This window comes from Malaclemys terrapin, chromosome 3, assembly GCF_027887155.1.
Source record: "Malaclemys terrapin pileata isolate rMalTer1 chromosome 3, rMalTer1.hap1, whole genome shotgun sequence".
Lineage (NCBI taxonomy): Eukaryota > Metazoa > Chordata > Testudines > Emydidae > Malaclemys > Malaclemys terrapin.
This window is the reverse complement of record NC_071507.1, coordinates 120730355-120757734: the sequence shown is the minus strand read 5'-3', so window position 1 is coordinate 120757734 and position 27380 is coordinate 120730355. Positions and strand designations below refer to the sequence as shown.

Sequence of the window (27380 nt, the reverse complement as noted above, 5' to 3'; positions counted from 1 at the left end):
ACTGTGATTAATCGCAATTAATTGTTTTAATCATTTGACAGCCCTAATTATTATTACATCAACTTTTATCAGATAAAATGATGACATGCATTAAAAAAACGGATCTGAGAAATAATGTCATTGATATAGGAATGCTGATACAGATCAGTTGGTGCTGACCGCAAGTTTTAAAAGTAACTATAAATTTTGGGTGCCTCCATGTTTTGGTCTCCAAACTGAGATATCTTAAGATCTCTGATTGTCAGGAGGCAGGTGCTCAGCACTTTCTGGAGACCAGGTCTATTTAAGTAACCTCAAATTGAATATCCAAAAACTGAAAATCAATAAAGTGATATATCATACACAAAACCCTACAGTGCTTTTCAGGACAATAATTCATGATTTAAAATATGTGGGAAAACAAAACATAAGAAAGGCAATAGCTGTGAAGTTTATACCGGAGAGAGATAATTACATATATTTTTTTGCTATTACATGTCACATTGTTTTCTTTTCCTTTTTTTATGTAAATCAAGAATTATAGCTCTGTACAACTTTTAAGATTTCTCTGCTTTTTTTAATATCAGTCTTTTACATTTTATTTTATTATCTTTTATCTTTTTATTTATTTACTTTTGCCTATGGAGTGAAGGGAAAATTGCTGTGTTTATAGTATAGTTTGCAAATATGATTGGCTGGTAGAAGATAATTATGTTTTTATTTTTCAGAAAACTGTGGGACATATTTCCCAGAAGTGAAAAATGATCCAGCCAAATATTTACAAAGTTGCCCTGAGTCTGTAAAAAAGTGGCTGAGGCAACTGAAAAATGCTGGGAAGGTCCTGCTATTAATTACCAGCTCTCACAGTGACTATTGCAGACTCCTGTGTGAACACATCCTTGGGTAAGTGTACTGTTGATCTCAGTTCATTTCCGATTAGACCTCCCAGAGAGCAGTAACCATGGTTAGAATTAGAGATGGCCCTGAGCAGTAAGGACAGAGGTTTGAACTTTCTCAGATGCAAGGAGGTATTTGGATCTGGGGTTTTGGTCTGGGTCTGTTTCTAGTTAGTGTTTCACATTATCTCAGAACTGGGAGCTCAGTAGTTATGGGATGTCCTAAAAACTATACATTTTTATAAGTATTATTTCACATTGAATAACCAGTTTTTCAAAAGATAGGCCTTGTGGTTAAGGCACTGGCCCTTATTTCTTTATTAATTGTATTATGAATGGCCCCAGATGCCCAAATCTGGATAGGGGCCCTGTTATGGTAGGCACTGTACAAACATATGGTGAGAGGCAATTCCTGCCCTGAAGCTCTTACATGAATGGCTATTAGCCAGCATGGGTAAGGAATGGTGTCCCTAGCCGCTGTTTGTCAGAGGGTGGAGATGGACGGCAGGAGAGAGATCACTTGATCATTACCTGTTAGGTTCACTCCCTCTGGGGCACCTGGCATCGGTAGACAGGATACTGGGCTGGATGGACCTTATGTTCTTATGTTCTTAGAAGGGAGGAGAAACTGAGATGCAGAGATGTGAAGCAACTTGCCCAAGGTTACACAGCAGGTCACTGGCACATACAAGTGGGGCCAGATGTATGCATAGGCCTATAGGGCTATGCCAAAAGCCCCCATCTGCTGATATCTTGCGATTGTAACAGAATCAAGACTTCCATTTTTTAAATAAAAAGTAAGTTTCTAGGTTGTGAAGAAAAGCTTGAAAGTGTGATCAGGGATTAACAGGTGCAGTGATGTCTGCTTGAGTCTAGAAATATAGTTCTGAGAAGTGTGAATGACCCCATGCATCTCAATAGGGTGTTAATTCTGAGGCCCACTGCTCTTGTAGGCCCTACCAACACCACCTCAGCAGAGGATTCTGTATATGGCAAGAGAAATAGATTGCAGTGGCCAGCCCACGCTCCCAAGCAAATATTTCCCAATTATTGAGGCATGTAGTAAGGCCACTCCCAGCTGCCATCTGTCTTTCTGAGAAGGGCCCCTGTTGCTCCTGAGGGGAGAAGTTCCCTTGTTGCCACTTTGGTAAGAAGGGACCTCTTGCCACTACCCTGCCTCTCTGGGAGTGCGTAGGACCCTTTGTCATCATCATTACATGTGGAGTGCAGGGCCATAGCACGGGGATGAGGCCACAGGGGAACCCATATTATGATATATCTAGAGGACCAGATTGCTCTACTCTTGTCCCAGGTCTCCCAACTCTCAATCCACTGTCCGATGAATGTATGTGAGCTACTCAGATATTATACAGTAACCTTCAGAGAAGAGCCTATAAATAACTTATCATTGCTCTTAATGCATGATTGCCAAAAAAGATAATTGTGCACAGAAAACATATATTTACAGTACTTAGGCAGAATAGATAATTTCACACAGAGATGGTTCACTGCAATTAATTTGAGATATACAGCTGCCAATGATGGCACCTATTTGTATCCACAGATTTTTCAAGCTCATAATATTGAGAATTTGGCTGGATAAGCCAAATGCAACCCAAAGTTAGTGGGCTTAACTCCCACTGAAATCTCTGGGACAAATCCATGAAGTTAATAATGGTGTAGGTTACACACTGAGTGTAACTTCATTAATAAAACAGTTTTAGGTGGCAGCATATTGTAGCTATTCTGGCTCTCAGTGGGTGTATTACATATAGAAATTGGGTAGAAATTGCAGCAGGAAAAGCACAACTGATATAAAAGTGTAAGACACAGCTGCGTCCCAACAACAGCACAACTCCTGCCAAACCATTCCCAGTGCTCCCAGGACTAAACAGAATCCTGGCAGCAGCAGCTACAACTCTACTATTTTGGATGAGACTTGCACCTGCTGCCACTAAGGTGGAATCTGTTTCCTCCTGCCACCCCTCAAAAACGAATAAAAAGTAATACTCAAATGAGTAGTATACCCAGGGACTGATTCTCTACCGCCAGGCACTTTCTGTAGTCATTTATATCAGTGCAAGCACTCCTATCCATGCATTGACATCTGGGCCTCCCTTTAATTGGGTATGTAATGCTCTAGTAGTTCTCTACTGGTGTGCAAGAGATCTTAAAGACTGTATGGCTACATGGCACAGTGAAAAGCCTGCTACATCCACACTGCTGTACATAGCCTTTCACTGACACATATAGCTGTGGCCGGGGGGAGACAGCAAGGAAAAGCTTTGGTAGGTCCCCACTGCTGGAATCTTTCCCTGCAGCAGGGGAAGACTACAGCAGTTGGGAGCTGCCGGAGTCTTTTCCTGGGGATGGGAAAGGTTGCAGCATCAGGATGCTATGCTGCTAAAAGTAGCAGTGGAGATGGAGAGTCATGGCTTGGCCGAGTAGAGAGCTGTGAAATGTATATACTTGTGTGCATACCCTCACCCTTCAGGTATGTCTTTATTTGCCTGAACCATGCATCACAAGCTACAATTCTATATATACTCATGCTAGCAGAGGCTATGCATGTATGCACTCTACACGCCACTGAAAGATGCATGCAGTATAGACATACTTTACATTGTCAATAAGGATGATTTCCCTTGTTAAGCACAGCTCTCTTGAAAAGGTAGAGATTAGAAATGGAAGAACCCTACTAGTTCATCTTGTCCATTTCTGTGCCAATGTAGGATTGTGGCCTTCAGTGTTTAGCTCAGTCCTATTTTAAATGAGTCAGGGAATGTGGCTTCCACCACTTCCCTTGAGAGTCTGCCTGTTCCACAATCTACTCGATGCTACTGCTAAGAGTTTTTTCCTCATGTTCATCTGAAATGTTCCCTTGCTCTAGTTCATCGTGATATAAAATTATTCTGCTTAACTGCCAGGGGGCAAATTTGTCACGTACACATGGAAGATATACAGCACAGCTATTGCTATGTCTTAACTCAGGAAGTTCCTTCAAGAGGAAATGTAGCCAAACTCCAAACCTGGAGACAATGGACCTTTCTGTGCCTGCGTCCCGTAGATACCTAACTGCTTAGTTTGCAAAATAAGCAAGGAGGAGGGGGCAAATAGATGAACAATAAAGGGTCATAAGAGGGGCAGATACATGTAGCTTGCTAATTATGTATGGTAATGATGGCAAATTTTGGCCAATCATAGAGCGATAGATTATCATAGTCAACTGCATATAATGCTTTGGTGTAAGTGTTTTCTTTGTTCTTGCTGACTTATGAGCTCGAACCCAATTGCAATTGAAATAAACGGATTGCCCCTCCCGGGGCTCCTTGCTTGATTAGCTGTGTCTGTCTCTCCTTATTCCTCAGCTGGAACGGACAGAAATTTCTATGACAATTGCATAACTCCTGGTTGTACTCTTTGGCTTTTCAGTTCCCTCACTGTTGCTTGCACTGTAGAAACAAAGTATTTATAAATGGTTACCATGTCACTCCCTTAGTTATGATAGGGTTACCATATTTCAGCGAGCAAAAAAGAGGACGGGAGAAGCCCCGCCCTAGCCCCGCCCCTGCCCCTCCCACTTCCCGCCCCCCCTGACCTCCCAACCCTCCCCCCGTTCCTTGTCCCCTGACTACCCCCTCCTGGGACCCCTGCCCCTAACTGCCCCCCAGGACTATCTAAGCCTCCCTGCCTCTTGTCCCCTGACTGCCCCCAACCTTTATCCACACCCCCACCCCCAGACAGACCCCTGGGACTCCCACGCCCCATCCAACCACTCCCCACCCCCTGACAGCCCCCCCCAGAACTCCCAACCCATCTAAACCCCTCTGCTCCCTGTCCCGACTGCTCCGATCCCTCTCCCCACTCCTGCCCCCTGACAGCTCCCCCCCAGAACTCCCAACCCATCTAAACCCCTCTGCTCCCTGTCCCCTGACTGCTCCGATCCCTCTCCGCACTCCTGCCCCCTGACAGCCCCCCCCAGAACTCCCAACCCATCTAAACCCCTCTGCTCCCTGTCCCCTGACTGCTCCGATCCCTCTCCCCACTCCTGCCCCCTGACAGCTCCCCCCCAGAACTCCCAGCCCCCTACCCCCCCGCTCCTTGTCCCCTGACTGCCCCCTCCTGGGACCCCTGCTCCTAACTTCCCTCCAGAACCCCACCCCCTACCTAAGACTCCCTGTTCCTTGTCCCCTAACTGCCCCCTCCTAAGACCCCCCCCCCAACTGCCCACCAGGACCCTACCCCCTACCTGTACCCTGACTGCCCAAAACTTTCTCCACTCCCCCCAAAAAGCCCCCCCCTGTTTCTTGACTGCCCCCTCCAGAACCTCCCTGCCCCTTCTCCTGCCCCCCTTACCCTGCTGCTCAGAACAGGGTGTTGGGCTCTGTGCGAGCCGGACACGTGGCTAAGCTCCCCAGCACAACAAAACCCGGTCCCTGGCCCTGCACAACAAAACCCGGTCCCTGGCCCGGACCGGGTTGCAGGGGAGAGCTGCCCTTGTATCAGCACAAAGTGCTCTCGCTCCCGTTTTGCTACGCTGCATGGCAGAAACCGCTCCCAGTTGCAAAAGGGGAGGGCTGCACTTTGTGCTGAGACACTTGCTCAGAATGCAGGGCGGAGCTCCTCTCCAGCTGCTCCGGAGTCCAGCCCGGGACTTTCCTGCAGCCCTCCCAGCCGCTCCGGGGGAGGGGGGAAATCCCGGACATTGTGAGTGCTTTACAAATTCCCCCCGGACGCTATTTTTAGCACAAAAAGGAGGACATGTCCGGGTAAATCCGGACGAATGGTAACCCTAGTTATGATATAAAGCATATTTGTTCTTGGCTTCTGTTCTTGTAAATTGATCCTCCCCAACCCCTTATTTCTCTTGATTTTCTCTGACTTCCCTTTGGTTTATCAATATTTTTCTAGTATTCAAGTATCCAGAACTGTGTGTAGTATGTATCATATGAGAGCCATAGTACACAGTGAGCATGATCTTGAGAGCAACCTCAGCTTAGTCTCACTCTTTAGTGGCACCTATCAAGTTGTGAGTACAAGTGTCATTCAGACATCTACCAGTAAGTACTATACCTGACTGGATGTGCAAATCAAGTATAGTGACTTCACTTGAAGTTTCTTTCATTTTAAGAGATAGGTAGTTCTACCAGCGTTCCCCATTTTAAGTACAGGAAACATATCTCCATCCACTAAAATCTTTGAAAAAAGAAGAAAAAATTTAAATGTGTCCATTGTGTTATGTGATGCTGAATTGAACTCACAAAAAGAGAGCTAAAATGCTTTATAGAGACAGTCACAAGCTCCAGATGAAAGATTTTCAACAGTAGTCATATTTCCTGCAGGAGGTTTTACATCTTGCACGTGCAATAATCAAGTTTTTGGCTGATTTTTTTTTTTTTAAGGTTGGAAACAGAGAAGCAAACAAAAGCATAAAAGACACTTCTGGTTGAACTGAGATTTTAACCACTATGTTTGAATTAGGATAGATCAGTTTTACAGGAAACTAAAGATTAATTGAAAACCGGTTTTATTATTGCAAATACATTATTATTTTATCTGTGGTGTTCATTGTAGTTCAAGTCTTCTGATAGAACTTAATTAATAGGTTCTGTTTAAATGTGTAAACAAATAGAAAAATGGGAAGAAATCGTCACGGTTACTTTTCTTTTGGTCATTTTGACAGCAAACTGACCTAGTCAGAACTTTAGTTTCAGTTCTCTCTTCTTTTTTTAAAAAAAACCTTTGAGTTATATTCAAAACAGCGGTTCTCCCTAAATCTGTTCCAGATGCCTTCCTTTGCCTTCTACACTTGATCACATGTATCTGACACATTACACTGTCATGTTTGTTAATAAGATTAACATACACGAAAATCAGAGAGCGGAAAGGATTGTGTCAGATTTTAACTTCAAAAGAAACCTCTACATATTTCTGTTGCATCTCTCTATAGTCATTTATCAAATCCAATCACTTATCTGATAAACTCCACTGATAGTTAATAATCTAAAGCATATGTCTTATAACTATTGGAATGCAAATTTACTTTTGGAAAGCCTCTTATAATACATGTCAAAGGTCAGTAATGCATATTTTTATTCAGATCTGTACATCTGGTATACAGTCTGTCTGATTCTGCTTTTATATTTGTTAACATTTCAGCTCATTATACCCTGGCTGTATTTGCTACTTCCTCCTTCCAAAATAAGGCTATCCAAGAATTTTACTAGAGGGTACCAATTCATGCAATATAATAAAAATCACCTCAAAGAAGCACTTCTAATAAAAATAGATAGCATGTATATGCATTTTTAAAATTTGCTACTATATTCCAGCATTAAGATTTAATTAGGTTTAGCAACATTTTTCCACTTATGTACTACTTCAGACTAATTTATATTTTTATAACCTCCTTCAGAGACTTTTAGAGAAGAATTTTTAACTCCATTTTATAGCTGGATATAATTTAGGGAGTGAGGTGAAATGACTTGCTCAAGGTTGTGGAGGGAGCCATGCTTGGCGTTGGGAGTATTACTCAGAAATATCTGCCTCCCAGTCTTGTACTAAGACCATTAGACTACATTCTCCTTTCATCACTTTCACCTTGAAATAAATATCCATCCATAATAAAAGCCAGAAGTATGGAACCAGTAGCGCTAATAACAAATAGTGAGTTTTGCATGGAGGTGGTATAAGTACAGGTAAGTAGCTAGAAATAGCAAATGTTTCATTTAATATTATAACTGTCCTAACTGGGGGGAAAAACACATCAGAGAGGGGAAAATGTGCCTACTAAGGGCCAGATTTTAAAATGTACTATGATGTTTAAAGATGCAGATAGGCACCTATTGGAATTTTCAAAAGCACCTAGTGACATCAATGCACTAGGCACCCCACAGTATGCCTAGTGCAGTGGAGCCTAGTCATGAACCAGAACTCCTAGGTGCTATGGTAATACAAATTAATAATAATAATAATTAATATAATTAATAGAAGGCTTCAGTCTGATAGGCTGTCTATCCAACATGCTTTCACCGGTGATATATTAACTTAAAAATGGAAGCAAATGGGTGTGGGGAAATAGTATAAAAATCTCTAAGCAAAGTGGCATGAAAAAATGTTTTATAGAAAACGGTTTTGACGGTCGGTCTTATCTACATGGCTTTATTTCCTTTTTTTAAAAGTGTTTCAAAGTTGTTTGACTTGTTTTGTTTTGTCATTTCAGGAATGATTTTGCAGGGCTTTTTGACATTGTGATCACAAATGCATTGAAACCTGGTTTCTTCTCTCAGATGCCAAACCAAAGACCTTTCCGAACCCTTGGTAAGACTCAGTCACGTATACATCTGTTTCTTACACACTTAGATCTAAGAAATGGAGGGTCCAATCTAGTAGATCTGCAGGTTAAAACTCTCTGACATAATCAAGCATTCAGATAGCAAGTGGAAGAGATAAGAGATTCTAGATTGGTAGATTAGTTCAATTCCCAAGGCAGGCTACTTGGAAAGGTTACTGAGGAAGTAAAAGTTGTAATGCTGGAAGCAACTTGAAAATATAATGAAAAATGAAGTAAGCTTTTGGTTTAAAACAGAATGAAAGAAGTTGATATAACTTTGGGCTACATATACTGAAGTATTGCATGATTGAGCACAATGGTGAGTCATTTCTCTGCATTGCATAGGCAAGATCATATACAGAATACTGCATACAGTTCTGGGAAAATTCATTAAAAAACATTTAAACAAATTCGAGGAAATTCAGAAAACAGAAACAAATACACTTGCAAGGCTGGAGGAAATGATTTATGGGGAAAGTTTGAAAGTATCTAATATGTATAATTTGGCTCAGTATTGACTGACAGTGGGCATACCATTCACTTAAAAAATAAAAACAATCCCAAACTTTGTCACAATGTAGTGAATTAGGTTATTAGACCAAAGCATTTAAGGAATGGGGTGTACAAAAAAGGAAGGGCTTGTTAATCAACACATGTGAATAGACATGTACAACAAGTCAAACAGTTTTGACTGCTTTTCATAAATATCCTCATGATTCTGTAACATTCTGAAAATTAAGCTTACGGGTAAAATAGCAGATTGGCCCAACTTCTAAAGCAGTGCAAATCAGGAAAAAAAATAAAAATAAGGGCATATAGAACTGTATTTTAACATCTGATTTTGGAAAAGTGTGTCACTCCAGACCCAAATTAATTTTACCTTTTGAACTCTTAAAAGGCAGAGTGGCAATACACAGGAAATACTTTCTAATGCCATATCTATTTATGAAGAAGAGTAATAAAAAGTATCTTAAATATATATATTTTTAAAAGAATGAGGTCAAATAGGAAGCTGTCAATTTGACAGTTTGATGTAAAATAGCACAGGAAGGAACTCATATAAAATATGAATGAATAAGCAAAGACTTTATAAGTGGTAAGCTGTCAAGTTTAAAAGCATTTTTGCTAATTTATCTTGATGAAAATTGAAAATAAAGTATAACTTAGTTCAGATGCTTTTAAAATCATCAGTCTTCTCATGCCTACAAATGGGGGTTTCATTCCCTGAGTCTCTGGTGGTGGTGGTGGTTTGTTTGTTATAATAGTGCCAACAGGTTCCTGTCAGGATCTGGGCCTCATGGCAGTAGGCATTATATAAACACAGAATAAGAGATGGCTCATGTTCTGAAGTGATTTCAATCTAAAAAAGACAGGAGAGACAAAAGAAAATAGACAATCAACAAATGAGTAATGTGCCCAAACTACAGAAGTTACTAGGTACACTTTCTCCAACCTTTGTTCGCTTTGCTTTGCTTTGCTAGGGTTCCCCCCCCCAATTTGACTTGATCTCAAATAAGAGCAAAATGGCCTCATCTTCAGAAAGATCAATCAGAGTATTGACGATACTGTAACAGGGACAAATATTTCTAAAAACAACTTTGGAAATTTTAATAAAGCATATTCTGGTGTACTAAATTGTTAATAATTTAAAATACTCTGTAGTGTTAATCACCTAAATAATGAGTAGAAAAAAATTATGTGGGCATCTTATTTATACATTTCTTTTTTGTGGAAAATTTTGAATTTTGTTAAAAAAAAACCCCAAACAAACCTGGAAACATTTAGGTTCTGGCCAAAAATATAGCGTTTTTGGTTTTCTAATTAAAAAGTCAAAATTTTCTGCAGGAAAAAGAAACCTTTCTGAAACGTTCTAGTGGAAGTCTGTTGGGCCTTACCAACCCCTTTCCTTCTGCTTGTGCTCCTTGGATGCGCTGCTTGAGCTCAGGTGGCTTCTTCCCAATGGCTTGTTCCTGCAATAAAACGTGGGCATCTCAATGCCCCTCCTAAAATTTGGTAATCTAGGTAACTGCCTGTCTACCCTATGCCCAAAGCTGCTGGTTCAATGGGGCTGAGGAGAGGAATGTGATCAGGAACAGTCAAAATGGATTCACTAATGGCAAGTCATGCCTGACCAACCTGATTGCCTTCTATGATGAGATAACTGGCTCTGTGGATATGGGGAAAGCAGTGAACATGATATAGCAAAGCTTTTGATTCAGTCTCCCACAGTATTCTTGCCAGCAAGTTAAAAAAGTATGGATTGGATGAATGGACTATAAGGTGGATAGAAATCTGGCTAGGTTGTTGGGCTCAACGGGTAGTGATCAACGGCTTGATATCTAGTTGGCAGCGGGTATCAAGCAGAGTTCCCATGGGGTCCGTCCTGGGGCTGGTTTTGTTCAACATCTTCATTAATGATCTGGATGATGGGATGGATTGCACCCTCAGCAAGTTTGCAAATGACACTAAGCTGGGGGGAGAGGTAGATACACTGGAGGGTAGGGATAGGGTCCAGAGTGACCTAGACAAATTGGAGGATTGGGCCAAAAGAAATCTGATGAGGTTCAACAAGGACAAGTGCAGTGTCCTGCACTTAGGACAGAAGAATCCCATGCACGGCTACAGGCTGGGACCGACTTTTCTAAGTAGCAGTTCTGCAGAAAAGGACCTGGGGATTACAATGGATGAGAAGCTGGCTATGAGTCAGCAGTGTGCCCGTGTTGCCAAGAAGGCCAATGGCATATTGGACTGTATTAGTAGGAGCATTGCCAGCAGATTGAGGGATGTGATAATTCCCCTCTATTTGGCACTGGTCAGGCCACATCTGGTGTATTGTGTGGGGCCCCCACTACAGAAAGGTTGTGGACAAATTGGAAAGAGTCCAGCGGAGGGCAATGAAAATTATCAGGGGGCTGGGGCACATGACTTACGAGGAGAGGCTGAGGGAACTGGGCTTCTTTAGTCTACAGAAAAGAGTGAGGGGGGATTTGTTAGCAGCCTTCAACTGCCTGAAGGGGGGTTCCAAAGAGGATGGAGCTCTGCTGTTCTGAGTGGTGGCAGATGACAGAACAAGTAGAAATGGTCTCAAGTTGCAGTGGGGGAGGTCTAGGTTGGATATTAGGAAACACTATTTCACTAGGAGGGTGGTGAAGCACTGGAGTGGGTTACCTAAGGAGGTGGTGGAATCTCCATCCTTAGAGGTTTTTAAGGCCTGGCTTGACCAAGCCCTGGCTGGGATGATTTAGTTGGGAATTGGTCCTGCTTTGAGCAGGTGGTTGGACTAAATGACCTCCTGATGTCTCTTCCAACCCTAATCTCCTATGATTCTACATTTCCCCATCCATCAGAAAGTCTAAATTTGGCCCAGTTTTCTAATATTGCTGAGTCAATAGGTTTGTCCTGTTTCAGTGGGTTTCCATTCAAGGTGGGCTCAAGTTACAAAATGAGGATCCTTTTCTTGATTTCAAACTCTGTGCCCCCGTTCAGGGCTGTTGAATCAGGTTCTGGATTGAAACATGTGGTGCTGTAGTTGTAGTTTTTGTTTCAAACTTTGCAGGGAAACCTTTAAAGAAAAGTTTTAAATCTGTCAGTCTTTCATTTTGGAGGAACCACTGTGGTCTATAAATATTTGAAGGAAGAGAACATGATAAAGAAGTTATTATCTGCAGTAATATGATACTGTATGAGCTGCAAGAATGATTTTTTCAGTAGAACGTAATTTTGGAACTAATCCATTTGGAACCATGAAAGTTAATTTTGATTGTGCTAAACACGCATCAGTACCTCATTTGTGTGCGTTTCAAAACATGCATCAATCAAAACTGCCAGAACATTGTATGCATTGTTGCAAGATTTATGTAACTTTTTTTTTAGAACCAAGGTACTAATTGTTGTTATAACAATACATTTTTGTTTATATAGTACTTCTTCAAAGAACTGTGCTAAAAATACAGTAATATTTAAAAAAAATAAAATAAAAATCATATTAATGGAATTCTCTTATGAAAATTAAAATCTTCTGTATTGATTTTAAAGCATTTATACTAAACTATACCTAACAAAATATGGACAAACAACAAGCAAAAATCAAATAGTTTAATAAACAGGTTTATGCTGCCATGCAGCTTCAACTCCAGAATACCTCTTCAAGGATCTTACATACGTCTGACTTGCACATCTGTATTTCTTTAGATAGGAAAGAAATTACTTTCATAGTACATAAAATTCACAAATTTTGACATTAATCTTATAAACAAGGTCAGATCCTCAATTTGTATAAATTGACATAGCTTCATTTAATCATTATAAGTACCTTATTTACAACATCTAAGGATTTGTCCCAAGATGTTCATGTAAAGCAATGTCTACCATATCAGCACGCCTGTCTTTTGAAAATCGGATATAAGAACTTTCCATTTTTTTGAACAACTAAGGTCAGCTTAAATTAATTTTTTTTAAGATTTTGTAGTTCTATGAATTGAAGAAAAACCATGGAGCAGACATAGTTTGGTCTCACCTGGTAATTTATGATGTCATACTACTTCTATAACATTAAACCACAAATCTATGATATCAGTACCTTGCTAATTAATATGTGTTAGCACTAATCCTTGAACAGGTGTGCATGACCCCAACAAATTCTTTATTTTTATTATTATTTTTCTCTTAAATTAAAAATGTCTCAAATAATGCTGACCTCCCTGAGTAGCTTCTATAAATTTGTGCTAGTGGGCATCTCCTTCGTGGACCTAAATACTGCCATTATGTATTTACACTCAGTTTGTGGAACTCTTGCAGTTTTAGCTCTCAATTTTTCTGTTTTTCAGCAATTGTGTGACTAAAAGTGGTACTGTGTGTGTGTGTGTGTGTAAATAAGATATATATATATATATATATATAGACTTTGGAAAAATGTTTCATTTTTAAAATCTTACTATACAAAAATGAGATAATAGTTATATGAGATATTATGGAATCATCCTGTGATAGATTTATTAATCATGCATCTTTGACTATCCTGCTCTCCTCCAACCAATCCATGTCAACCATGACTTTTTCTAGCTTTCCAACCTCTGAGCATCTTCAAACAGCTGCCATTTTCTAACAGACCATCACCAAAGAAACTTTTTTTCTTCCCCAAATGTGGAATTGCTCTCTTTGATCCCAGCATTAACATCATCTTTCAAAAAATTTAAAGGTCCTAAAGGCCAGAACAGAAAAGACACTTTCTTGGGAAAGTCACAGTTTTTCTGTATATAAAAATGTCACAAATTCAAAGGCTAATAACAAAAAATTGAGAAGGGGTATAAAACCATGTTTCATTGTTTAAATCAGTCTCTAACTATTAGGAATTAGGATGAGACTTTCATGGGGAGCAGATTACCCCACATATGTCTTGCCTTCCTCAGCAAGGTGACCATCTGGAGCTGGACATTGTCAGAGACAGGTTACTGGACTAGATGGACCCTGGTTCTGATCCAGGACTAGATGGACCCTGGTTCTGATCCAGTATGATAATTCTTAGGTTTTTATGTTTATATAGCATTTCAGGACTAGACATGGAAGCTTTCTATCAATGGAAAGGGTTGACTCAGTTTTCCAGTGGGTCCAAGTACACTCTCCTAAATCTGGAAGGTCCTGAAAAAAATTGTTTTAAATAGGAAATATTTTAGATAAGGTAACCTCTTTTAGTTTTTATTATGTTTTTATGGCTCATTATGACTTTGTTACAGTTGGACATATGGTATTTGATATTCCTATTTTTACTAATAGAAGAATTAAAAATAACTAATTGTTTTAAAAGATTATTAAGCCAATAGTTATAGATTCCACCCCCCACCCCCACCCCGTCACATATGTAGAACATGCAGAATAATTGGTGGTGCAGCATGGTGTGAAAGTTTTATATTTTGAGATAAGCTGCATAACTCAGTCCTAGCTTCACCACCTATGAGAATGAGACCATCTCTAGTGAGTGCTGATAAAACCTTCAACCACAACACTATATATTTCTTCTCCATTATATGTGGTGGGGTAGAGACTTGCATAGTTATGGTTGCCTGACACTTTGCATTGTAAGATCCTGTTTTCAGTTGCTTATAACTTTGCCAAATTTTAACCATTGAGGCTGAAAGTCTCCTTCTTGTGTGTCTGCCTCAGGTTGATTTTTTTTTTTTCTGGAAAGTTTTAGCTAAAATGGTTCATCCATTTCCAAGAATTTGATTAGGGAAAAGTACGTTGTTTTCCCCATGTTAAAAAAATATATAGTTAGATAATCTTACAATCAATGCATTTACAAGCTCTCGCATTTCCATGCTTTGGCGTAGGTGCTTGTAATTTGATAAAGGGTTACTGAGGTGTTAGGGATGTGCCTTTTGCTATCCCTGTAAAAATTTGCCCTAATTTAGCCAAGTTATGAGCCTCTTAAAAAAAAAAATCTCAGTTTGCACACACTTAATAGAAACTATTGTTAGAGTTTGGCAGCTAAATTATCCAAAGATTCTGTTTGTACTGAGCATTATTGCTGGCTGGGTAATCTTGCCAAAATGGTTTTTCATCAGAAAAATGCAATTTGTTGAAAGCAAGTATTTTCATGGGAAAGGGTCAGTTTTGTCTAAACATAAGTATGTGTGGTGTGTGAGGCCCCAGACTAGCCCATGGGTTAGGGGAAGACCCAGATTTGGATCCCTTCTCTTCCTGATTGTTATCAGAGGACTCAAACCCAGGTGAGTTCCAGTCTCTCTGTGAAAAGTCTTGGATTCATCCTGGAACAGAGGATTAATATGAAATCTCTAAAATAGCCATGGGTTGGGAAAAACATTTTCCACCCAGTTGTACTGAGCATGCTCCAGAATTGCAGCGACTGAGCAGGATATTCTCTACAGTTGCTGCTCCTGGCTGATTGGTCACTGGCTAGTGGAACTGAGAGCAAGCGTACTGTCTCTCCTATGCTCTCAGTGTTCCCTCTGCTGGCATCCAAGCAGGGAGGTTGAGGAAAAAACTGAGAGGAATGCAGAGAGCTAAGGAAGTGTGTGTAGGGTGGAATGGGAGAGAATAAAAGCAGGGAGCTAAAGGGGGCTGCAGGGGCCAGTGTGTGTAGAGGTGTGTAGAAGAGGATGGCACACCAAGGGGGAAGGAGCCAGGGAATGGGGTGGAGGAAGGGATGCAGATACAGAGAGAAGAGGGGTGGCACAGGTAACCTTAATTCTGGCATTTCCTATCTTTTGAGCACTTGATTTTGCAACCTTTATGTTCTTTTGATGTAGGTGGGGGTTTTTATATTATTATTATTATATTATTCAGAGAAACCTTAAATAGAACTTAATGCTGTACCAGAGTCACTGTGCTGGCTGGAGGAATGAGTGTTTCTCAGTACACCTTCGGGCAGCCCCAAAGAATGTGCGTCTGGCCTTATCAGAAGGAACAACTTATCAGAAGGAACTAGAAAGTAATTTTGAGGGGAAGTAAAAAATGTCTGTTTTTTCTGCCTCTCAGAAAGGCAGAAATAAATAGCAACACCAGCAGCGGGATGTGTGGCGCATGTAAAGTCTCTTCCAGCCACAACCAGAGATGTTCTTTTGTTTAATGGAATTGTTTTCACTGTCACTTCACTGGGGATTAGGGCGGTTTGTGTTGGCCCACCTATTAACACACTGTGAGGTCATGTAGCAAACAATACATATTTAGAGAGAATACATTGATATTTTATATAGGTCATCCTAAACAAGCCTTTAAAGCACACCACAACATAATACAGTCTGTGTATGTGATGTATTTTTTAACAGAAAATCTATTTTAGAAATTATTTAGGGTGTGTTACTGTTGTTTGTCATATCCCTTCATCTTGGTTAATCGAGAGAGAGGAAAAACATAACAAATAATAGAAACCTTTCAAAGGTGTTTAAATGAGCCCTTTCTGTACTCAACAATGTCTTGATTTTAAGATCTACTATCCCATAATGTACCAGTGCTAGAATCAATTTCTGATTCCAGTTGCAAAACACTGGATCCTATAAAGGGATAATGTACTTGTTTCCATGCCTAGTGGTTCAAGGGGATTTGTTTCTGACATGCCTCTAATACAGCATGGCATTTTGCCCATCTTACCTTTTTGTAGCAAGTAGTTTGTTGGGTTCTTGGTGGGGAACAGACTTTTAAGGGTGGCTGTTTGATGTTGCACTGCACAGAGGCTTCGAAGCGGCTCCAGAGAAGAAGAAGGATGAGAGTGCCAGTGAGGTGACATACAGATATGTATTGTCTGTCTGATCTATGCAGTATTTGTTATTGAAACCAAAAGGAGCTTTACGGAGATGCTTCATAAAGACAAACTTTTGAAGCTCACAAGCTCTTTTTGACAGTATGTGTAATGTATGAGCACATGTTCTAAAAACCATTTTGGTTTTATATTTTCTGACATACACCAGGACAGGCAGGGCTGAATATGGGTCTTGTATGCAATCTATATTGAGCACATTACATGATTTTTGTGTGTGTGCACAAACTCATCATACACATTAAAAAATTCAGAAGAGGCTGCCAAAATCTGGCATGTCAGGCTCTCTGGCAGTGTGTTTTTTCCCCTCCCTTAGTTTAACTAAGATGAACAATAAACTATTCCATTCCCCATAGGGCAGCTGCAGAGAGATCTCAGTGTTATCCACAACAGCCTACCATGCTTTACATGGCAGTGTAAACAATTTACTCAAGGCCTTCTGGTTCCTGAAATAAGACAAGTTGTACATGCTGTAGACAAACAGTAAAAGATGAGGTGTGTATTGTCTAATGATTGAGGACATTTGCCCAACAAATATTTGTTTAAAATTATTTGATGTTACGGGATAGTAAAATTGAGGAAATCAACAGATGTTTGGGAAATGAGAACTGGGAATTGATAAACCTCTTTCCACTGTATGTTTGGTCAGTGATGATGGTCAGTGGATCCTTGCAAATAACCATGGGATAGGTGGGAGGGGAGGGTGCATTGAATGAATGAAAATTAAATCCTTGTGTTCTATTGCGTGTCAAATAAAAATTGCCTTAGTTACAGTATTACTCTTGAAGTCTGTTTATACATACACAGTGTAGACATTTAAAACATTTACAACTGGGTGAAATAGAGCTGGACTGGCATGTCCTTGCATTCTTGTATAGAATTGTTTGCTAAAATACTAGACGGAAAAACAACCTAGTTATTGAGAGAAGGTGTTAGGAGAAAGTTTTTCCTGTGCGCCCTGAAGCTTATGTTGTTTGAACAAATGATCCAAAACTCTTGTATCATATATAATCATGGAACACGGTTGGTGGCCTTGGTTTATAAAAATAAAAAAAGTACATATTGAATACTGTGGAGATAACAGTAGAACCTCAGAGTTACAAACACCTCAGGAATAAAGGATCTTCATAATTCTGAAATGTTGGTAACTTTGAACAAAACATTTTGGTTGTTATTTCAAAAGTTTACAATTGAACATTGACTTAATTCAGTTTTGAAATGTTACTATGCAGAAGAAAAATGCTGCTTTTAACCATCTAACTTTGAAACAAGCACAGAAACAGTTTCCTTACCTTGTAAAATCTTTTTTTAAGCTTCCCCTTTATTTTTTAGTAGTTTACGTTTAACACAGTACTGTACTGTATTTGCTTTTGTTTGTTTGTTCGTTGGCTCAGCAGCTGCCTGATTGAGAACTTCTGGTTCCAGATGAGGTGTGTGGTTGACTGGTCAGTTTGTAACTCTGGTGTTCGTAACTCTGAGGTTCTACTGTAGATGTTTGTGGAAGTGGAGGAGAGGAGAGGGTGAAAGAAACAAGATACTACTATGAATATAAAGAATAACTGTAGATTACTAAATTCAGCTACATCATTATAAGCCCAGTCGTAAAATAAGAGTTTCCATACAGGGCTTCTGCATCAGTTTAAGTAACTCAATTTTAAAACTAGTTTTAGTTAAATTGGTGCAAGTCTTGAATGTAGACAAGACCTAATAGTTATATTGTGTGGTATGGGAAACCTTCTATCACAATATGTACTAACTGGCACTCTTTTGGCCATCTCAGAAGAGATACCAATGCACATTGAGAACACCCCTGGTATATTTCTTCTAGAATGGGATAGAGGAATGTTGATTCAGCAGCATTGGAAGGTTGGAGTCTCACTGCTTCTAATCTACCTATTCTCTGGATCAGTTTAGTTTCCAGTGCTGTTACTCTGACATCTTATACATACTAAATTCAATTTTTTTAAAAGTCACCATTTTTTTTAAATTAAAAAACTTCCAGTGTTTTTATTAGAGAATGTCCAGAGTCTTTAAAAAAAACAGATGTCATGTTTTAGAGTTAGTTGTCAGTATCAAAATTGATATTATAAACTGACCCATAGATGGCATTCTCCAATGCTTATTCTTCTGTCGAAGGGAAAATTCAAGTAAATGTGCCAAGCCAAGTGTTTTATATTTTTGCATAGTGTGCAAAATGTGAAGATAAAAGGTTCTTCATCCAAAAATCCAAGCAGTGAAAAAAATAGTACAGTATTTTTGCATAAAGACAACAGAGGTTGCTTCAGCTGATTACCTTTGATATTCAATACTGTGTTTGGCACTAAACTGATAAGAAAATTACACTAGGCTGATTTAAAAGAAAACTAAAACTGCTGCTTTCAAAGGCTGGATATACACAATATTCCTTTTGTTAAGGCTGGAAAACATTTTTAGCATAAATTGCCAAGTGCTCTGAAAATAACATTAGTTCCCCCTGAAAAATGTATTTCTATACTGAAAGAATCTGCAGGATCAAATCTTCACTATAGCCAAATCCTGTTTATTAGTATGCATTATTTGTATTACACTGGTTCCTAGAGGCCCCCGTCAAAATCAGAGCCCCGTTTTGCTAGGTGCTGTACAAATACATGACAAGAGGCAGTCTCTGCCCTCAAAGAATTCACAAATTCAAATAGACAAGACAGAAAAAAGGTGGAGAATCCCGATTCACTGAAACTGAAACTTTTTGTGGAAACTTTAATTGGGAAAGTTTCTCAGGTCCAGGATGGAATTTCTGGGAGGCATGGGGGGAAGAAAGAAGAGAGACTAACAGACCCTCACAATAGTCAATAGACTGGTTTAAGTCAATACCCAATAAATATTTAATTATTTATACAAATTGGAACAACTCCAGTGGGAGAGATTGAGAGAAAGCAGTGAGGGGGGAGGGGTTATTCTATAGCCCAGCAATTAGAGCTATTCGCTGTTTGGGGGAAGGATCTCTCTGTTTTCTGCATTGGAACCAAACCAGATTCTGACACCTCAAAATTTATTGCAAAATGGAATTATTGTTTTCTGGGCAGCTCTAATTATTACCCATCTCACAGGTGGGAAACTGAGGCACAGAAATTAAGTGACATACCCAAAGTCACATAGGAAATCCTGTGGCAGATCTGGAAATTTAACTCTGTTCTCCTGTGTCCCAGTCCAGAGCCTTAACCACAAGCCTACCCTTTGACATGGAAATACTGCTGTATTGAAGTGAAATATGTTTTCTCTTCTTTCCTCCCTCCAGATTTATATTTGAAATAGCTAAAAAGACAATAGATTTGATGCTGGGGTAAATAAAGAAAATATAACAGCAATTACATCCCTAAGATCTTCTTTCTATAATAAAGTTATGGACCATTATTTTCTTTACACTTCTGTACCATTTCAAAAATATATCTACAAATGATTACCTGTTCTGTACTAAGAATTATTTAACCTGAATTTATTTGAAGGTAATAGCCTTCTTTGGCAGGCCTACTAGCCTAATGAAAGTGGGGAAGCAGTAGACATGAGGTATTTTAAATTTAGTCACACTCTTGACAGTCCCACATGACACCTCATAAAGAAACTAGGGAAATATAGCCTACATGGAATTACTATAAGGTGGGTGCAATATTAGTTGAAAGACCGTACTCAAAGAGTAGGTATCAAAGGTTCGCTGTCAATTTGCAGATGACCCCAAGCTGAGAGGGGTTGCAATAACTTTGAAGGGCATGATTAAATTCAAAACGACCTTGACAAATTGGAGATTTGGTCTGCAGTCAACAACATGAAATTCAGTAAAGACAAGTGCAAAGTACTGCACATAGGAAGAAAAAAATCAAATGCACAACTACAAAATTGGGAATGGCTAGGCAGTAGTACGGCTGAAAAGGATCTGGGGGTTATAGTGGCTCACAAATTGAATGAGTCAGCAATGTGATATGCAGTGTAGTTGTAGCTGTGTCAGTCCCAGGATATTAGAGAGACAAGGTGGGTGAGGTAATATCTTTTGTTGGACCAACTTCTGTTGGTGAGAGAGACAAGCTTTCAAGCTACACAGAGCTCTTCTTCAGCTCTGGGAAAGGTACTCCCAGCATCACAGCAAAATGCAAGGAGGACCAGATAGTTTAGCATAAGTAGTTAGCACATATTGTAAGGGTGTCTAAAATGACATATTGTAAGGGACCATTCAAGGTAGTGTGGCCTGTTAGCGCCTCTGCCGTCATAGGACAAAAAGATGAGCTTAGTGGCATACAGATTGTTGTAATAAGCCATAAATCCAGTGTCTCCCTTCAGTCCGTGATTTTTAGTGTCTTACAGAGTAATGAATTTAAGCTTCCAGGCTCATTTTAGACACATCTCGGAGAAAATAATGTAGGTCATATTTAGAAGATGGAGTACTGGATGCTTCCTGAAAAGGAAAAAAAAAAAAAGTGCAGTATCACATCACTATTGTATAGCATGGTACCAAAAAGATGAAGGGTGAGTTTACAGATTTAGCCACCATACCAAGACTCATAATACAGTGAAAATCTGTACAGATTGGCCTTGATGGCTCTTTTTTTTAACACCTCATATAATAATCCTTTAACAACTGCCAAATTCCACATGAAAAGATTCCTTGGAAGAAAAACAAATTATTTACTTCATAAGGGAGAAAAATACCATGATTTGTGAAAGGAAAATACTGCTTTGACGTGGACAAAATTTCAGATAACAATGAAGTTCGGGGTTATGATTTTACTTTATTGTGTAAGTATTACTACAGGGACCAAAACAACTGGGTTATTTGGCAAGGATACTGATAAACAGTCAAATCACTATTTAATTATATTTAATTCATTTCAAAACTGGGGCCATAGCCATTTATAATAAGGCAAGAGTAAAGGGTTATATATGATACATTCCTGGAAGATTCAGGATTGGCAACAACTGCAAAGATCTTGCTTTAGACAGAGTTTCCATGAATCTGCATGTGTTGGTTTTCATTAAAAAGCTTCAGAGTTCGCTTGTGTGTTCTTCCAAAAATGTCAGGCTTTTATTCATTAAAATAAATTATTTTTCACCAAAAGCACATCCTGCTTTTAACACTGTCGGCAACAAGTCTGTTACTTAAAGCAAGCTATAATTACAGTCTCTTGTCATTTTTCTGGGAGTTAAAGTAACCTCTGAGGAAGAGAGCTGTACTGTAGTAGTGATCTGAGTACACAAGTAGGAATCAAGAGGAAAGCCTGGGTCTACTCCTGGCTATGACATGTACCTGCCTTTATGTCCTTGGGCAAGTCACTGAATCTCTGCCTCAGTTTCCCCATCTCTAAAATTGAGAATTAGCTAATGTTTGTAAAGTGCTTAAGAAAAGAGGTCAGATTCTGGACTGTGATTCAGAAGCACACAAAGGCCATGAAGTTGGTCAAAATGGCAGGTGAGAATTTCCTGAGCATAAGAGAATCCCCAGTTGGTGTAGAACTGGCATAGTTGACTCTGTAACACTACTTCTAACTTTCCCATCCCGATATAAGGGATATGGTATGGGGGAGGGAGAATGGCCAGAGTGCACTAAGCTTCGGTGATCCCCCCCCACTGGCAAAAACATTACGGGAGACTGCATTATTAAGTCAGTCCTAATACTGCTGTACCTTGCATCAGGATTGAATTGGCTCCTTGCAAACCAAGAGTTTGGGAAAATACAAAAATGGTTTACTGCACCTTCCTCCCCACCCCATTCTTTATCCCTCGACTATTGATTCCAATGGGACTACATGTGGTTAAACTTACGTAGAGTTTAAATGCTTTGCAGGGTAGGGGCCACAGAACTCAACCCTTTGGAAGGTTCATCCCTAAACCAGTAAATACTATAGACCCATTTACTCTCAAGATCTGATCCTTTGTATTTTCTATGGAAAAAATTACCATGCTGTTGCTATCCACTGGTTCCAGGTGTTTCCATGAGAATGCCAAATTGATGTTCCATTTCCAAGAGAATTTCTTTCTGAAACGCTACTAGCTAGTTTTTTTTTTTTTTTTAATCTGTGAAATTCCTCAGAGGGGTAAGGGAGGAAGTCGCACAATGTTCTTGATTCTGCAAACCAAGTAAATAGCATGTCTTAATATATTTAGGAAATGGTCATGCGAACCACCCAAAAATATATAGATACGGAATTGGAAAAATGCATTGTTCGATAGGAAATTATTTTGGGGAATGGCTTGAATCTTACCTTTTCAAATAAATCAGTTAGTAGCACATTCATGCCAACTGTCCACATCAAGGAAAACTAAAAACTAACTTCAACCCTTGCCAGAAATTAGCTTTCAACTTTTTTAATTGGTTCAGTTCACGTCTGGTAACATTGTTTTGAGATGTCCAGTGATTGTTCCGACACAGATAAGTCTTTCAATGTTCTTTAATGATTGATTTCCTATTGCTCTTCCATTTAATTTACTAAATCTCAAAATCGTAGGCATTAAGCTTACAGATTTATCATATACTTTAGCAATAGAGTTCATCCTCACTTCCCATCCCGATTACTTGAACTTCCTCCTCTCTGGTCTCCCTGATACCCGTTTTGCTCTCCAACTGACCTTAAAAATACTCCTTGACCATTGCCCTGACCATGTCACATTCTCCCTCCCCATTGAATCCATCTATTGGTTCCTGCACCATGTCAGATTCAAGCTTCTTGTCCTTTTACTCAAAGTTCTATATAATTCTACCCCTCCCTGCCTTTTTCTCACTCCATCTTAGGTACTTATATGGTCCCTATTACCATAGTATTTGAGCACTTCAAAATCTTTAATGTATTTATCCTCACAGATCCCCTGTGAAGTAGGGAAGTGTTATCATCCCCATGGAACAGATAGGCTCCCTCATGCCTCACATACCTAAGTGACTTCCCCAAATTCACACAGGAACTTTGTGGCAGAGCAGGGAATTGAATCCAGGTCTACCACATGCCAGGCAAACCATAACCAGACCATCTACACAGCTTCACAACAAAGTTTTTAAGCATTGCATGATCAAAATGTGGCCACTCCTCACCTTGACTACACCCTTCCCCCACCCTTTGTCTATTTTGTCTCCTTTACTCCATGTCTACACTGGTAAGTATGTGTTGGGTGGGAGCCCACCTAGAAACAAGGCTGTACTGGCTTCTTGTGTATTTTACCACTGCGTTAGTTAAGTCTGATGAGGAGCAACAGTGGTATCCCAGTGGGTTTGTTCCATTAATTTAGGAAAAAGAAGAACAGGAGTACTTGTGGCACCTTAGAGACTAACAAATTTATTAGAGCATAAGCTTTCGTGGACTACAGCCCACTTCTTCGGATGCATATCCGAAGAAGTGGGCTGTAGTCCACGAAAGCTTATGCTCTAATAAATTTGTTAGTCTCTAAGGTGCCACAAGTACTCCTGTTCTTCTTTTTGCGGATACAGACTAACACGGCTGTTACTCTGAAACCTGTCATTAATTTAGGGTTATTTGTGCCTTTAGACACAGCCCTGAGGAAGAGAAACATCCTCCAATCACACCTCTTTCTCTCCCCTCTGTTTTGTAGTCCCTCAGAAGGAAAACTGCTATCCAGTGAATTACTAGCATCACTCCTGTGACAGCAGAGTGCATATTCCTTTGCGCTCACATAAGGAAACATAGGATAATTGAGGGTGTGTGCGACTGAAATTGTATGTGTGTCGTGGCAATGATTCCCAAGACAAAACATAACTTTCCTCCCTAATAATATAATATAATATATTAATTTGTTATTTTATATTTTTATTGCAATAACATCCAAAGTCCCCAGTCAGAATGAGGGCCCATTGTGATAGCTACAAACCCACAGAACGACATGTTCTCTGCTCCGGAGAGCTTATGGAGAAGATTTTCAGGGGAACAAAAGGGAGACAAGTGCCTAACTGCCATCTCTGCCTTTGAAAATCTCCTCCTACAAAAATGAATAGATAAGACAGACAGATAGTAAAGCCAGACAACTTATAAGTTAAATATTGTCTGCCTACTATGGAACAAATCTTCCATGATTCATAGTTTCGTAGACTAAGTTTAAGGCCAAAGGGGACTATAAATAATCTTATCTGACCTCCTGTCTGTCACAGGCTACTAAATTTCACGCAGATACCCCTGTATTGAACCCAAAGACTTTAGTTGCACTAATGCAGTTTAGTCCACAGCAGATTAAACTGTTTTATGCTACAGGTAGAAACAGGACAGACTGAGGTGACACACATACCAGAGATCTGGCCAATCAGGGAATTAATTAGGTGAGATATGTTTAGATGATCCTAGAAGGTGATCCACACACTATGCTGCAGAGATAGGTGAAAACCCCAAGGTCCCTCCCAATCTGACCTGGAGGGAAATTCCTTCCTGACTCCAAATTGGTGATCAATTTGACTCTGAGCATGTAAACAAGACTCACCAGCCAGGCATCTAAGAGAGGATTTTCTGTACCACCACAGAACACTGATCTACCCCTCCAGTGTCCATCACCAGTTGTGGCTAGTCCCCTGACATTTCAGAGGAAGGTGAAGGGGGAAAAAACCCAGAATAAATCTGACTAGCTATGGATGGAGGGGGTGGGGAATTCCTTCCTGGCCCTCACAGGTGATCAGCTGAAGCCCTGAAGCATGAGATTTGATTATAATTACTGTCTTTATACAGAGCTGTAAGTGTTAGGAGCACACTGAGGGTAATGTAGGCAATCCTGTGGTCTCCATGGCCCGTGAAGGAAGGGGCTGAACAGGGGGATTCAGACTCAGATTCCAAGACCAAAAGGGCCAAGGCCACCACAAGCATCCAGCCATATTCTTCAGTCCCACCCCCAGGCTTTATAATTTCTTTCAGAAGATGCATTAAATGCATATTTTTAGAAAGCTGTCTAATCTTGTTTGAAAGACTCCAAGTGATGGCAAGTCCATCACCTTCCCTGTTAAGATGTTCAAATATGAAATTATCCTCACTGCTAGGAAATTGTATTTTATTTCAAGTTTAAATTTGTCTAACTTCAACTTCTAGCCGTTGGATCTTGTTAAGCCTTTGTCAGCAGGGTTGAAAAGCCCCCAACTAAGAGACAACTTTTCCATGTGTAAGTTTTTATGTGCAAGTAATCAAGTCATCTTTCAACCTTCTCTTCAATAAGTAGAGCTCCTTAAGCCTCACATCATAAGGCTTCTGTTACAGCCTCTGGATCATTTTTGTGGCTCTCCATTGAAAACTCTCCATTATTCCCATGATTTTCTTGAAGGATGGGACACCAGAACTGGATGCTATATTCTAGATGTGGTCTTACCAATGCTGTGTATAGAGGCAAGATCGTGATTGTGCATTCGGCTTTTGTGTGCATGATATTTTGCTACATGTATGTGCTTTTAAACTATTAATGATAGCTATTTAATGTTTCCTAATAGAAAATGTATTTTACTAAATATTATGTGCCACTATGATTCCAGTTTTGAACTAAAATTGTGGCTTTTCCTTTTTTGCTATTATAAACAAACAGTCTTGACGATGAATGAGCCACTTAAAATGTTTTTTTGTGCAATGTATAGGAACATAGGACTGGAAGGGACCTCCTGGGTCATCAAGTTCAGTCTCCTGCTATCACAGTCAATCCCATCTCATAACCCTGTTCATAAAGGGGGGGGAATGTGACAGAGGTCTATAAAATCATGAATGGTGTGGAAAAAGTGAATAAGGAAATCTTATTTACCGCCTGCACATAGCACAAGAACCAGGGGTCACCCAATGAAATTAACTGGCAGCAGGTTTAAAACAAACAAAAGGAAGTATTTCTTCACACAACACACAGTCAACCTGTGGAGCTTGTTGCCAGGGGTTGTTGTGAAGGTCAAAAGTATAACCACGGTCAAAAGAGAATTAGATAAGTTCATGGAGGATAGGTCCATCAATGGCTATTAGCCAAGATGATCAGCGATACAACCCCGTGTCCTGGGTGTGCCTTAACGTCTCACTGCCAGAAACTGGGACTGGATGACAGGGGATGTATCACTTAATAACTGCCCTGTTCTTTTCATTCCCTCGGAAGCATCTGGGATTGGCACTGTTGGAAGACAGGATACGGGGCTTGATGGACCCTTGGTCTGACCCAGTATGGCTGTTCTTATGTTCTGACAAATTACATTTTAGAATTATTGTTAAATTATTCTTGAGTGCACAGATTGTGGGGAAAAAAGTGCAATACATTTTTATTTTCATGAGTTTTGAATGTCCACAGAGCTATTTCCTGAGCAAAAGAGGCAGAGCAATAAGTTATATCAAAAGTTAAAAATAGAGAGTGATCTTCCTCCTTCTGCTGAGAAAGATTTTACTTAAACCCCTTTGTACTGCTGTTTCCTTTCTCTTCAATAAACTCTCTGCTGCCACTTTTTGAGTTAATGGCTGTGCTGGCTGCCCACTGTGCTTCGATGCATACCAAACAATCCCCTGTTAGACACTACAGTGATAGGTGCTCTGTCCCAAAGTGAACAGGGGAGAGACTTTCACTCAGCTTTTGGCTCCTCAATAAACTCCCATAAGTTACACTGCATGCTTTTTCTGACAGAGCAGTTGAAAGATATTTGAGGTTGGGGATGGGGGTGGGATGGCCTATGGGTTAGGGAACATGTCTGCACATTTCGGTGTATCGAGTATACAAAACCTTCCCTTTGCCCCCATGTGCACTGATGATTCATGCTCCTTGCAAAAATAAACTGCAAGGGGACAAGAGTTGTTTGCAAATTCTTCTTTTAAAGCTTTTCCTTTCATGCCTGTCATTGTTAATCTTTCCAACAAAGGCTCCATCTACACTTGGGGCTAGGGCTCTGATTCCCAGCTCCCACTAGGTCTCATCAAGGTAGCTTTCTAGAAATGTGGCTTAGCTG

At 39.9% G+C, this 27380-nt stretch overlaps 1 protein-coding gene across 1 annotated transcript in view; it reads left to right on the top strand.

Annotated features, from left to right (window-relative positions):
* Nucleotides 1–27380, top strand: part of LOC128834717 (dermatan-sulfate epimerase) — a 293933-nt gene that overhangs the window by 141808 nt on the left and 124745 nt on the right. Inside the window, exons 7-8 of the mRNA XM_054023742.1 lie at nucleotides 708–882; nucleotides 8098–8195. Coding sequence (XP_053879717.1) covers nucleotides 708–882; nucleotides 8098–8195 — 273 coding nt within the window. The remainder of the gene's footprint in view (nucleotides 1–707; nucleotides 883–8097; nucleotides 8196–27380) is intronic.